Source organism: Bison bison, unplaced genomic scaffold (genome assembly GCF_000754665.1).
Source record: "Bison bison bison isolate TAMUID 2011002044 unplaced genomic scaffold, Bison_UMD1.0 scf7180017864495, whole genome shotgun sequence".
Lineage (NCBI taxonomy): Eukaryota > Metazoa > Chordata > Mammalia > Artiodactyla > Bovidae > Bison > Bison bison.
This window is the reverse complement of record NW_011495054.1, coordinates 1,458,805-1,472,723: the sequence shown is the minus strand read 5'-3', so window position 1 is coordinate 1,472,723 and position 13,919 is coordinate 1,458,805. Positions and strand designations below refer to the sequence as shown.

The following is a 13,919-nucleotide window of genomic DNA, read 5'->3' as shown; positions in this document are numbered from 1 at the left end:
TTGGCATTTTTTGTGTGTCCTTTGAGTTTGTTTGCACCTTGGCCTGGAATTCTTTGGAGTTTCTTTTCTTCTGCATTTCCTTTTGTTCTGGCAGGGACATCCTCTACTGCCATTACCTGGAAGGGGTCAGGAAATGAGGCGACAGAGCCTCTTCTCTGTGGGAGCGAGTGGTGTGACCGAGCCCTGGGCGATGCTGGGTGGAAGGTGTCTGTGCGGGCCTGCTCCCCTAACGCACACCTGTGTGTTCCTCCTCCTCCCCAGATCCTGGTGTACAGCCTGGAAGCGGAACGCTGCGTCTCGAAGCTGGGCAACGCGCTGGGCGACTTCTCCTGCGTCAACCTCCGGGACAGCCCTCCCAGCCTCATGGTCAGCGGCAACATGGACCGCAGGTAGGTCTCCACGCAGTTGCATATCTGGCTGCCACAGGCAGCTTCTCGGGAGATTGGGCCACTCAGCCCCACTGAACTCGCTTGATTTCCTGCAGAGCTCACCCTCCTCACTTCTCACTCACAGCCCTGCCCACCTGAGTTCAGCCCTGACCCCACAAATACTGTCTCTTTGAACTTGGAGAACAAAAGTCTCATATTAGGTAATAGTTGGATGGAGCCGCCTCTCTGCCTCGTTTCTGAAACTCCATGGGAAGGGGGTCTTTTAGACCATTTGGTGGACACAGTTGGTGGAAAGTCCAGTGAGACCACTTGGAATATCTTTTGTCCCCCTGCTATAAAATTTGTTTGGCATTTAAAAGCTCACTTTCTAATATTAAAAACAATAACCTAAGGGATGAATCATATTAAGCAAAACAGGGTTGCCTGCCAAGTGATGTCAAGAGTGTGTTTCAGAACACTATGGTGTCCCTCTGGTGATGTGGGAGAGGGGGGAGACTTCATGTGAACAGATTCCAGTTTCTATTTAGCTGATTAGCAGTCTTCCCTTTAACGTATTGGCTGAGGGAGTCAGATTTTCCCGTTCCAGGGTCCCGTGCCAGCTCCGGCCGCTCCAGGACCCATCAGCACGAAAGGATTAGAGTGTTTGAAAAGACGGAGCCCAAATTTTAGGGTTTTTTTTTCCTTTCTGTCCCCTCTCCCCCTTGTCTCTTCCTTTCCTTTCTTTCTTTCTTTTGGCTGGATATCTGTCACGTCTGATCCAGTGCCCTGAAGGGAGGTAGGGTGGCCGGAGGCCAGGTCCGGCCGGCGGCCCCTCCCTGGCCTGCTCTGGGCTGCAGGTGGCGGGCCGCTTGGTAGGGGTGAGGATCGTGAGGCGGGTCCTCCTTTGTGCCAACTCCCGGACCTCTGTCACATGAGTGCAGCTTGCAAAAATAATTATTTTGTCAAATAATATTTCCAACTTCTGACCTTCACTACTACTGCCCCACTCCCATAGAGCAAAAAGATAATGTGAGTGTGCTTTACTGAAAGAAAATACTTGATCTTATTTTTTTTTCCCTCAAGGCGTCCTGAAACAGCTACTTCTCATACTTGAGAATTAAAATCCTTAGTATACATGCAGGCAGGTTTTTTTTTTATTTAAAAAAAAGAAAAAGGACAAGCCCTGCGCTTGGTAACTGGCCCCACTTGGGGCACAGCAGGCGGAACAAACCAGTTTGTAGGCTTACTCTTCCCATTTTCATTTCCAGTCTGAACTGGACAAAGGCTCCGAGCGTGCCTGATAGGAGCTCCCCCAGGGGCCCAGCAGCACCCCCGCCTTCCAGGAGTGCTCTAGGGGGGCATCCAGATGGAAGGTGTGGGACTGTGGGTTATGCTTCAGTGTTTGCCGACAGCATGAGCGTGTAGGTGATCAACCACAGTGAGGCTGCCAGAAAACCAAAATGGTGTTCCCAGGAAGAGAACTCTGCTCTCTGCACAACGCAGCCTAGTTAGCTCTAGAAGCTCAGTTATAGCCAGATCGTCCTGACCGTTGTCAGCCGCTCATCCCGCTCTCAGTGAGGAGGCCGGCACGTACTGGGTTAAGCCGATGTTTTATTCTGGAGCAGAGCTGCCTGACTACATACCCACTGCCAGAGGAGAAGCGAGCGCACAGTGTAAAAGGGCTCTCTGGTCATTTTGAAGGCCCAATCTGACCATGTTAAATCCCTTTTATTAATATACCAACATTATGGTTTTTTTCATATGGTAAAGAATCTGCTGGCAAGGCGGGAAGCCTAGGTTTGATCCCTGGTTCAGGAAGATTCCCTAGAGAAGGGAATGGCAACCCACTCCAGTATTCTTACCTGGACAATCCCATGCACAGAGGAGTCTGGCGGGCTGTATAGTCCATGGGGTCAAAAAGAGTCAGACACCACTGAGCGACTAACACTTTCACTTTTCTTTTGTCTTTATGGATGAAAAGAATGGACTTGGGACTTGGAGTTGGGGAGGGGCTGTCCAAAATGGCATTCCATCAGGGCCAGTTCTAGATCTGTATGCCACCAGTTTGACCGCTGCTGGTACCTCAGAGGGTCACCATTGTATATAGGATTGTTCTTTATGAATCACATTTACAGTGTTAGCAACATGAATTTGAAACATGGGGCTTAAAATATTACACATCTGTAAAAAGGAAGGACTTCTCTTGTGGCTCTGCTGGTAAAGAACCCTCCTGCAATGCGGGAGACCTGGTTCGATCCCTGAGTTGGGAAGATCCGCTGGAGAAGGGAAAGGCGGAGTATTCTGGCCTGAGAATTCCGTGGACTGTATAGTCCATGGGGTCGCAGAGAGTTGAATATGACTGAGCGACTTTTCACTTTCAAAAAGGAAAGAATATGGACTCTAAGTGTATAGAGGCATGTCTTTTGGGATTTTCCCAAAGGCTTAATATTTAATAACTATGAGTAGGATCTCATTAGGTTGTACAGCTTATGTTTTATTTCAGAAGTGAGAGGAAGGGGCAGATACTGTGGAGAGAGCCATGTGGCTTTCACTTAGTGACACATGCAGTTTAAAAACCTTGGGACCTTTTTAATTTTAAAAACTAAATTTCTGTTGCTTTCTCTTGGTACTTTATAAATAACTTGAGAATGGAATAGACTCTAAAGGTACATAAAACTGTCCAAGGTTAAAACAAAAATAAAGTTTCATTAAAGTAAGGAAATCAGCTTGAGTAACTTTGTAAACATGGGTGGAATTATATAAGGAGTTGTGTTTTGGGGTAGAGGGAGGTGGCATGGTATAGGCTGAAATTAAAAATGAAAAAATAGTTCTAGCTTGTCACTAGAGGTTAGGTAGAGTCTGATAAAAGATTATAAAATGATCAAGGTGTGGTAACTGAGTTACTGTTGGGTTGTACCTTGCCCTCATTGGAAGGGAAGGGCGATATGGTGGGCTTTTATAGGTGGGGCTGTGCACAAGAGTTCTAATACCCTAGATCAGTGATGGTTTTTTAAATGTTTATTTTGTGTTTTGCTGCTAAGCCAAGAAGAAAGAGTGGTTAAGCAATATTAGAGGAGGAGGGGTGGGTTGTGCATCCAGTGTTAGGAACGGAAGCTTATGTCTTACCACGTGTCTGTCTTGTGCTCAGAGAGGGCTTAACCCTGTATGTGAAGTGAGTGAAAGTTGCTCAGTCATGTCCCTCTTTTCGACCCCATGGACTATACATACAGCCTATGGAATTCTCCAGGCCAGAATACTGGAGTGGGTAGCCTTTCCCTTCTTCGAGGGATCTTCCCATCCCAGGGATCGAACCCAAGTCTCCTTCGTTGCAGGTGGATTCTTTTTCCAGCTGAGTCACAAGGGAAGCCCAAGAATACTGGAGTGGGTAGCCTGTCCCTTCTCCAGCGGATCTTTCTGACCCAGGAATTGAACTGGATTTTCCTACATTGCAGGCAGGTTCTTTACCAGCTGAGCTATCAGAGAAGTCATTAACTCTGCATATTTTGCATTTAAGATAAACTGATTTTTGTTTTTTTACATTTTCACATCTATAACATCAAGATGTGTCTTTTATAACATCTTACAAATAATTGGCAGCATGTTAAAATATTACATAAAGTAATGGTGCTTCTTACATTGGATGGTGTTTTCAATTAAATAAAAGTTTGTATTTGTTCAGTGAAGGCAAAAATAAGTCCATAACTTAGAAATTAGAACGGTTGTGAGAAACTTGATTGGGTTACTAAGATAAAGTCTGCAAGAAATAGACCACTGTGGGTTTGGGTTTTTTTGTTTTTTTAGTTTTACCTTTGTCTGGGGTTCACTGAACATTCAGAATCTGTAAATTTATGTCTTCTATCAAATTTGGGAAGTTTTTTGCCATTATGTCTTCAAATATTTTTTTCCACACTGATCCGTTTCCCTTCTCCTCTGGGACTTTAGTGATATGAAGGACAGACCTTTTATCTCACAGATACCTGAAACTCTATTCATTTTCTTTCCTAAGCCTTATATTCTTCAGGTTGCAAATATCTATTGATTTAACTCTGGATCCACTAACTTTTTCCTCGTCATCTCCATTGTACTATTGAGCCCATCTAGTGAATTTTTTAATTTTGGATTTTATACTCTTTGTTCAAAATTTCCATTGTTTCTATTTGCTCCTAATCTCATCCTTTCTTATCCCTGTACCTTTACCTCCTGGAATATAATTGAAATAGCTGCTTTAAAGTCACTGATGATTCCTAAAGCCTGAGTTATTTTAGGGTTGACATTGTTTTTTGCATGGAGAACGGGTTACATCTTCCTGGGGCTTTCAGGGTGGGAGGAGTATCAAATAATGTGGGATGTGTCCTGGACATTTTGTGTCCGCTTTGTGTCCTGTTGCATAATCCTGTTTCAAACAGGCACTCCCCCTGGTTAAGACTGCAACTTGTGTCTTGCCTTCAGTGGGTGTCAGTTCAGTTTTCTCTGACTCTGTCCTGCATGTGTCGCCCGGAGCTTAGTCTGAGACCATCAGTCTTGCTGGAGCCTTTGTTGCACAGCTTAGCATCTGCGTGAGCAGGAGTCACGCCCAGTGTCACGGGCTCCCCGTCTCCAGTTCCTCCCGCTCTTCATCCCTACACTTCCTAGCTTTCAGGGCCCCCTTTCCCAGGGCCTCTGACCAGGAGATGGGGTTTCTCTCAGAGTCTCACCTGTGAGTGCAGCTCTGTGAGTACGGACTGCCCGTGGGCAAACCAGAGAGAGAGGAGAGGGAATCCCCAGAGACCCACACCCACATTCTTCAGACGTAGGGGCTTCTGTCGTCGGTTCTTCAGAAAGAGGGTGACGATTCTGTTTCAGCTCCCGCACCATCACACGGGCTTCTCCTGGAGCTCATGCTCGGGGTGAGGCTCTTCCTCCCCTGCCCACGACCTCCACAACTTGCTGTACTGAGTCAGCTCTCCAGGGTCCTTAGGTCCTTGCCTTTTTGTTCCAGAGGTTTTGGTTGTAGCAGCAGAAGACAGGCAGCTATGGGCTTACTTGAAGTCAGAATCAGAACTCCTGTTCTCTTTAAATTATTAAAATAAGCTCAATAGTTGGCAGCAGAGAGCTGTATTACAGGGGTTCCTTCCCATTCTGTTGCTCTCAGTCTCCTCTCTGGGAGCTGCTCCTTCCTCTCTAATGAGTGAAACCTGGGATCCAGACTAGGGAATGCTCCGCTGGGGACCACCAGAATAAGAGCTGGTGAGAAGGTGGGACTTCCTGGCGGTCCAGTGGTTAGGACTCTGTGCTGTTATTGCTGGGGCCTGGGTTCAATCCCTCGTCAGGGGAACTAAGACCCCACCCCGCAAGCCGCGTGGCAGGGCCAAAAACAACAAAAAAGAGTTGGTGGTAAGGGCGTGTGTCAGGTTGTTAGTGGGCTGCCAAGGCAGTACTCGCTGAACCAACAAATCCCACTGCTTTTTCCTCCTGTAATCTTTCTTTTTAAAACTTTAGCTTAATCAGAGAGAATTTACATACCTACAATTCACCAATTTAAATTATACAATCCCGTGTAAAGTTCACAAGGTTGGTGTGATCTTAGAATACTTTTTCATCACCCCAGACAGAAACCTTGTGCCCATTAGCAGACACTCTCCACATCCCCCCAACCCCTCTAGCTTTTGGCAACTGCTAATCACTTCCTGCCTCTATGGATCTGCTTTGGAGATTTCATATAAATGGAATCATAGAACATGCGACCTTTCTGTGGCTGGCTTCTGCCTTCCATTCAGCATAGTGTCTCCAAGATAAACCTCCAAGATAAGCTCAAATCAGCACTTAATCCCTCCTTATGGCCAAGTCGTTTTCCACTGTGTGAGTGTGCTACATCCACTCGTTCTTCATGCATCAGTTAGCATTTGGGTTGTTTCCACTTTCTGGTTCTTATGAATAGTGTTATTACCATTCAGCCACAATTTTTGTATAGGTGTTATATTTTCAGTTCTCTTGTGTATACATACCTAGGAGTGGGATTGCCGGCTCATATAAGTCAGTGTTTATCCAGGGAGCTGCCAGACACTTTTCCAGTGGCGGTGCCGTCTTCCATTCCCACCAGCGGTGGGTGGAGGTTCTAGTTTCTCCGCACCCTCACCTGTACTTAGCGTTGTCTCTGATGATAGCTGCCCTGAAGATGTGACGTTGAACATCCTTTCATGTGCTTCTTGGCCTTTTTGGATAAATGTCTGTTCAGAGCCTTAGTCCATTCTTTAATTAGGTTGTCTTTTTATTTATTGAGTTGTATGAGTTCTTTGTCTAGTCTGGATACCAACCTCTTATAAGATACGACTGGTAAATATGTTTCCCCATTTTGTGGGTTCTTTTCACGCTCTTGATAGTGTTCTTTGAAGCATGGAAGTTTTAAATTTTGATTGAGTTTGACTTTTCCAGTTTTTCTTTACTGCTTGTGCTCTTGGTATCATTGAAGAAGCCATTTCCTAGCCCAAAGTCACAGACATATTCCTATGTTTACTTAGAAGAATTTCTGTGGTTTTGCCCTCCATTGAGGTCTGTGACGCGTTTGGAGTTAAACTTTTGTATGTAGTGTGGGGTGGGGGTCCCGCCTCTTCTTTGCCTGTGGATATCCACTGTCCTAGGAGAGCCATGGTCTGCTGAGAAAAGGCTATTCTTTCCCCATCAGATCGTCTGGCCGCACTGTTGAAAACCAGTTGACCGTACAATGGAGAGGTTGTGCTAGGTATACTCATCTGTTTAAAATTTTAAAGGATATTACAGTCAGCTAAATGTTTCCATATTCCCAATGTTCCTTGTTAATTTGGTGTTATACATATCTCATTTTTGTCCACAGGTGGTGTCATGGGCTGTCTTGTAAGGATTATAGAGTGTTCAGCCTCACAGAGCTCTTTAAGACCATCCAGTGGCGGCCGAGCTAAGGAGACAGGCCTAGAAAGGTCGAGTGATCACTCTCACAGGGCTTATTACTTTTGTGGGCAAAATACAAAGAACTCTAGAGAGACAGCTTTACAATACAGAGAGCTCTGACCATGGCCTGGTTGGATTCAACTCGTCAGTTCTGCCTGAAAATCCATGTTTTTCTAGTTGCTGTTAAAAATAAATCATTCACCAAAGACCATCATTGGTGCTGTGTAGATATAGATAAGTAGATAGCTACAGCTACTGATTTGGCCATATGTTATATTTTAAAATCCTCTTTAATAGCCTAGCTTTGATGAGACAAAACAGAATCATGTTATTGATTTCTTTAAAAAAAAACAAAAAAACTTGTTTTCTTGATTAATTTGGTCATTTTGAAAAAGAAGGACTGTGTTTTCATGCCATCTTACTGGTTGCCTTTATTTTCTGGATAGAAGTATAGCTGAAGGTCAGGTCTTTCTTCATGAAACTGCCAAGCCAGAGTCTGAACAGCCTTCATTTTTGCCATCAAATACAGTGTTTTGCCTTTTTTTTTTTTTGGCCTTATTATTATAAGGGACTATTTAGTCCAAACCAATGGGAAGCAAGCTCTGAGTTGTGACCGCTAATTAAAGAGTCTTGGAGCTTGCTTCTCGCCCTGACAAATGCAGAGTTGTGATGGCTTCTGGTGCTGTTGCCGGCTGTTAGGGAGAGCGAGTGGGGCGTAAATGTTACACTTGCTCCATCTGCAAGTGTTATAATAAGTTATTCAGAGCTCTTAGCACAGGACCAGCCAGAGCGTGCCTCCCTCTCGCTTCCAGCACGTTTTCCTGCCCATCAGATGGATGCTCCTCTGTTGGGAGTCTTTGGAAGGTTCTGGTGTCTTTTGTTTTAATTGGCGGGCTCGAGCCGACTCCTATGGTGTGATTTTCATTAGAGAGGGGCTGGAGAGAAGGAGAGTGTTGGAACAGTCCTCCAAACCCAACCATGAATATTAAACATAATACAATTACAGCTTTCAGACCAATTTTTTTTTCCTTTTCATCGGGCAAAGTTGATGAAACGCACGCTGGCTGGGGATTCACCGTGTCCACCATGGGCTTCTTTTTGTCCCTGGAATCAGTTGTCTTGGCATGTCTGTGCCCGTTCGCCGTGCTACCTGTTTCCCCGTGTCAGGTATTTGATTTGTGCGCCGAGGGCACACGCTCTGCCAAGGAGCGCTGCCATTCAGGCTGGGGCCACGAAAGGTTCGTGGGGACTTCCCGCCCTGGTTGCTGTCTGTCTAGCAGAGACCAGAGCCTTGCCTCTCTAAGGAGATGTCTTCTGAGTGCTTTCCTTTCTCCCTACGGGGAGAGGTTCGAGTCTGTTTTTGGCCCATCTTTGTTTTCCTTAGTGATAGAATACACTAATGGCGTATCTTTCAGTGTATTTGTGTTTTGTTTGGAGCCATCCATGCTGGTATCTAAATACAATAGGAAAACAGATGGCAAACTTTGAACTTCTGGACCAAATTTGTGTTTGCCTTTGTCTCCTTAACAGCCAAACTGTAAATGATGAGAGTATAAATATTCAACAGAGGAGCTCTTTATGAAAATCACCAGAGCAAAATAGACCCTTATTACCCAAATATGCACTGAAAAGTACTCAAGCTAAAAATTTCTCCCTCCCCCTCATCCTTTTCTGGTTCCCATTAGTAGGCCGTGCAGCTGCAGCCTGCAGGCAGGGTTCCCTTCACAGCAGCTCTACCTTTTCTCTCTTCTCTTACCCACAAATGGCCAAAGATTAGTGTCTCCAAATGCTGACCCAAATGCTTTGTCCTCACACTCGCTCTGCCTCTCTCTGGTCACCGACCCCCTCACTGGGAAGCGGGGCTGGGCGGGGAGGAGGTTGACGGAGCTCTCAGTCGACCAGCCGACAGCCTAGAGGCAGCCCTGGACCTCGCCTCTGTGTCCTAAGACACTAGGTTTCTAAAACCCTGTGTGATTTGAAACAAAACACCTCCGTAGAAGTGTATACAAGGTATGTTGTGTAGAATTTAAAGAACAACCGAATGCCTGGGCATCCCCCCAGCGCGCACACACACAAGAAACAGAGCATGACCAGTACTTGAAGGCCCAGCCCCGGGAGCCCCTCCCAGTCACGCGTGAGCTTGTTTCTTAAATAGTTTGGCTGTGTCTAGAATGAGAAGTAAAGGCTGCCTTCATTCCGCTCATTCTTCCTTGACGTTCTTCCCCACGGAAACTACTGTTACCAGTTCAGTATGTGTATCCTTCCGGAATTTTACTTTTAAAAGTCTTTAAGAGAAGTCATCTATACCTTTAAAATTCAAAAGCACAAAAAAGTACATACGGGGAGAAGTTGTCTCCTGGGAGCGTCTCTCTGCTCAGAGGAGGCTGGGTAGCTGCATTCTCCAGAGGGGGGCCTTCACAGTCAGGTGGGTGCAGCCGCCGCCAGCCCCTGAGCTGGCACATGCTGGGACCGGGCGCCTGGGGTGAGGCAGTGTGTGGGTGACGGATGCCCTCAGTCCGCGTCGTTCTCATCCTCTCCTGCCTGTGCAGGCCTCCATCACGCCTGTACGGACGCACCGTCACAGCCTCAGCTGATGGAGGTAGGTAACTTGTGTGCACCATTGAGTCTCTGAGATTCATGATGACGCAAAAACGATGCTCTGATTATCATAACATCTATCTCAGGTTGCTTTTAAGACCTCTATTTTTTGTGGTTTCCCACTTTATGATGATACTCTTTGATATGTATCTCTTTTTAAGTTATTCTGATTAGTGTTCATGAGTGTGCGTATGCCTGTCTTTCATTCTGGGAAAATAGCCATTAAGACTTCGAATAGTGCTCCTTTGCCATACACTGTATTTTCTCCTTAGGGAAACTTCTTTTGGGCATAAATAAGCTGGACCGTCCGCTCCCATCCTTCCTGTCTCTTAACCCTTCATTCACATTTTTCATCTGCTTCTCTCTCCGTGCTCCATTCTAGGTAACTTTTCAGATTTATTTTCTAATTTACAAGTGCTTTGTCTAATCTGCTTCTGGACTGTCTGATGATTTTAATTGCAGGATTATGTTTTTGTGTCTAGAAGTTCCATACTGCTTTTTTGTGAAGCGACTTCCCAATACGCCTGTTTGGGCGGCCCCCAGTCTTGGCCCTGTGGTGCAGGAAGAGCCAGGCCCACTGCTTCCTGTGACTGGACCTGCCTTCAGCCTCACCCCTACCACACACGCCTGCAGGTGCTGGAAACCGCAGCTCAGGCTCTCCAGGCTGGTTTTCTATAGGGGTCCCAGGGAGGTCAGGTGCTCTGTGAGTTCATCAGGGCTTTTAGAAGGATGTAGTTACGTCTTACCCAGCAATATTAAGTGATATTTACTGGGATGGTCAGCAGGTACCTGAAACAGAAGCCTCATCTTTGCTACTAATAAAAGTACTGTGGCTAATGGCCTTACATATACGTGTGTGGATGTACACATATATTAGATGTGCGGTTATTTAGTTGCTAAGTTATATCTGACTCTTTGTGACCACATGGACTGTAGCCCACCAGGCTTCTCTGTCCATGGGGTTTTCCAGGCAAGAATACTGGAGTGGGTTGCCAGTTCCTTCTCCAGGGGATCTTCCTGACCCAGGGATCGAGCTCACGTCTCCTGTGTTGCAGGCGGATTCTTTACCACTGAGTCATTGAGGAAGCCCCCAGTATGAGATGTAGCCTAGATAAAATCCTAGAAGTAGAGCAGCTAGGTCAAAAGTGAAGTATATTTTTTAATTTGTTGGATATTGTCAAATCACTCCCCAAAGAGAAGGTTCGTGCTCCCATCAGCTGCACAGAAGTACCTGTCCATCCAGGACGGAAGATCTCAGAGAACTGCAGAACTTTACCTTTGCAGGGTGGACAGTTTGACAAGCGCTCTTAGGGTGCTGTAGTTTTAGTGCATAATTTCTCTCGTTACCAGTGAATTTGGACATCTTGTACGTGTTTAAAAGCCATTAGTATTAATATTTCTTTTCCTGTCAACTTTTTCTTTTCTCTCAGTTTAATAATGGGTTATCAGTGACTTGCCTGGTGGGGCAGGGGTTCCGTCCCTGCCCTGGTTAGGGAACTAAGCCAGCATGCTGCAACCAAGACCCGACCAGCCAACTAAATATTTCAAAAATAATGGGTTATATCAATTTAAATGAATTTTTTTTTTAAAACAAGAAATTAGCCAGTCCTCTCTGCTGCAAACATTTCCCCCAGTTTACCAGTTACATGGACTTCTATTTTTTTTTTTAATGTTTTTAGAAAGGCCTGCCTATCTCTAATATTTTTAATTGTTTTTAATTCTCTAAGTCCTCCATAGTTAGTTTTGGTGGGTAGAGCTCCACGTTGAGAAAGTTATTATAAGGTACTTTGTCTTTAATTGCTAATTTAAGTGGGATCTTTTCTTGTAATGGAAGGAAGGGGCACAGCAAAATGAATTTCTTAGGTGTTATTTTTTATTTTACATATGATGTAACTGTACACATCAGCCGTTAAGTACACATGATGTTCCTCCCTCCCGCTCCTCTAGGCTGTCAGAGCACTGGGTGGTTGAGCTCCCTGTGTGACAGTGTATTAAATGTACTAAAACCCACCTGCAAAAGTGTAAATCATGGGGCGGTTTTTTAATTGGAATATTTGATTTATACTTTTTACATGTGGGCTTTTTTTCCCGCCAAGTTTTATGAAACATTTAGTACAGTCTCATTGTTATGAAGTACTCTCAGCTAATGCTTTTTGCTCTGAAATTTTCAGTATTAAAATTGTTACCTCTCTTCCTTGTCACACGCCAGTGTGCCTTTCACGTGTAGCACATACTGAGTTTTGCTCTGTGACTGTTTGAGGCTCTTCCTCTTCCTCATAAGAGCTGGGTTTGTCCTCGTCCTGTGCGTCTGTCTGCCCAGCTGACATAGTAGGTCTTTCTCTGCTGTCTGCGATGCTCATACCGCATTCTGTGGGGGGCAGGGGGCTCCTCACTGTCCTTCTGATATTTTGCCACCCCACTTTCTTTCAGAGAGTATCCACGGGTAGCTCACTTTGAGTCCTTTTCTGGTAGAAATTAAAAAAAAAAAATCTTCATTATGCCTTCAAACTTGGTAAGTAATGCAGTATAGAATTTCCAGTTGAAATAATTTCCCCTCAGAATGCTGAAAGTAGCTTGTGTGTGGGTATGCTCATATAGCTGTAAGAGCCCAGGGCCTGGAGCGTGTTCGAGTTCTTCCCTCTCCCCACATTCTCCGTGTGGGACGCGTTTGTCCAGCTCCCCTGCCAGCTGGTGGGCAGCAGTAGTCTCTTCTTGGTGGTAGAAATTCAGCACATACTTGTATAAAAAGTAGTTTTTAAAGATTCTCTTCAGATTATTACAAGGTAGGTAATTATCTCAAGATTTTAGATGAGCAGCTCCCCAGTGTCTACATAGTCTCATCATGACTTTCTTTTTTTTTTTTTTTCATCATGACTTTCTTGTGCTTAGTCCACGATGGATGCATCCCCTTTCCAAATTTCAACAAGACGCTGATGAACCTGTACCACTCCACCCACAAAGGGCTGTTTTTCGGGTGAACTGGGCACTGGTTCAGGTTGCAGATGAATGTAGCCGTTTTACATCTTGCCCTTAACAGACTTGCATACAAACAGCAGAACTGCCATGCTGGGCTTCTCAGGCCCAGGTCCTCATGGAGGCAGCGTGCCAGTCAGGTCACAGCCTCCCTCTCCGGGGGCTGCTGTCCCGGACAGCTGTTATCTGTGTCCTTGTTCTGTGCTTTGATCTACCCCGGTGGCTCAGAGAGTAAAGAATCTGCCTGCAATGTGGGAGACCCAGGTTCGATCCCTGGGTTGGGAAGGTGCCCTGGAGAAGGAGATGGCAACCCACTCAAGTATGGACAGAGGAGCCTGGCAGGCTACAGACCACGGGGTCGCAGGGAGTCGGACACGACTGAGTGACTAACATTTTCACTTTTTTGTGCTTTGAGCAGCTGTGGGTGCTCTGAACTAGGTCATTGCTAGTGCCCCGTAGCCTCCTGTGAGAGTGCACCACGGAGGTGAATGTTCAGACGTTTCATGTTCTTCATCTTCATAGGGTTGCTGTGCACAGATGAGGAGGAATCTGTCACTTCGGGCTCTAATGCTAATTTCTCTGCTCACCTCGGGCCCTGCAGGGTGAGGATCCACGACCTCCGCACCGACAGCATCGCCCTGTCCATCTCCGCTCACCAGCTCGGAGTGTCCGCAGTCCAGATGGACGACTGGAAGATCGTCAGTGGAGGCGAGGAGGGCCTGGTCTCTGTGTGGGACTACCGGATGAGCCAGAAGCTCTGGGAGGTTCACTCCAGGTAGGCCGGCCCGCAGGTGCTGCTGTGATCCTCCGAGCCAGCTGCTGAGATCTCTGGAAATGGTCTCAGAACTGGAGCTGGTCTGCTGCCTGTTCAGACGGCCACCACACAGCTCGGGTAGAGACCGTGATGGGACAGACCCCCCCCATCCGTCCACTCCAGGGAGTGTTGCCGTTTACAAGGGCACTTCACACTGAAAAGTTCAGGTTCAGCTAAGGAGGAATTTGTAACTTTAACCTTTAGCTCTGAAATTCAAGAGACAGATACTCTCACAAGCAGAGCAAATGGCTAGGTAAATGGAA

The 13,919-nt window shown here is 46.0% G+C and overlaps 1 protein-coding gene across 1 annotated transcript in view; it reads left to right on the top strand.

Moving 5' to 3' along the window:
* The window catches only part of FBXW8 (F-box and WD repeat domain containing 8), a 113,551-nt gene that overhangs the window by 95,996 nt on the left and 3,636 nt on the right, over positions 1–13,919 (top strand). Inside the window, exons 8-9 of the mRNA XM_010828550.1 lie at positions 262–389; positions 13,444–13,617. Of these exons, the coding sequence (XP_010826852.1) occupies positions 262–389; positions 13,444–13,617 (302 nt within the window). The remainder of the gene's footprint in view (positions 1–261; positions 390–13,443; positions 13,618–13,919) is intronic.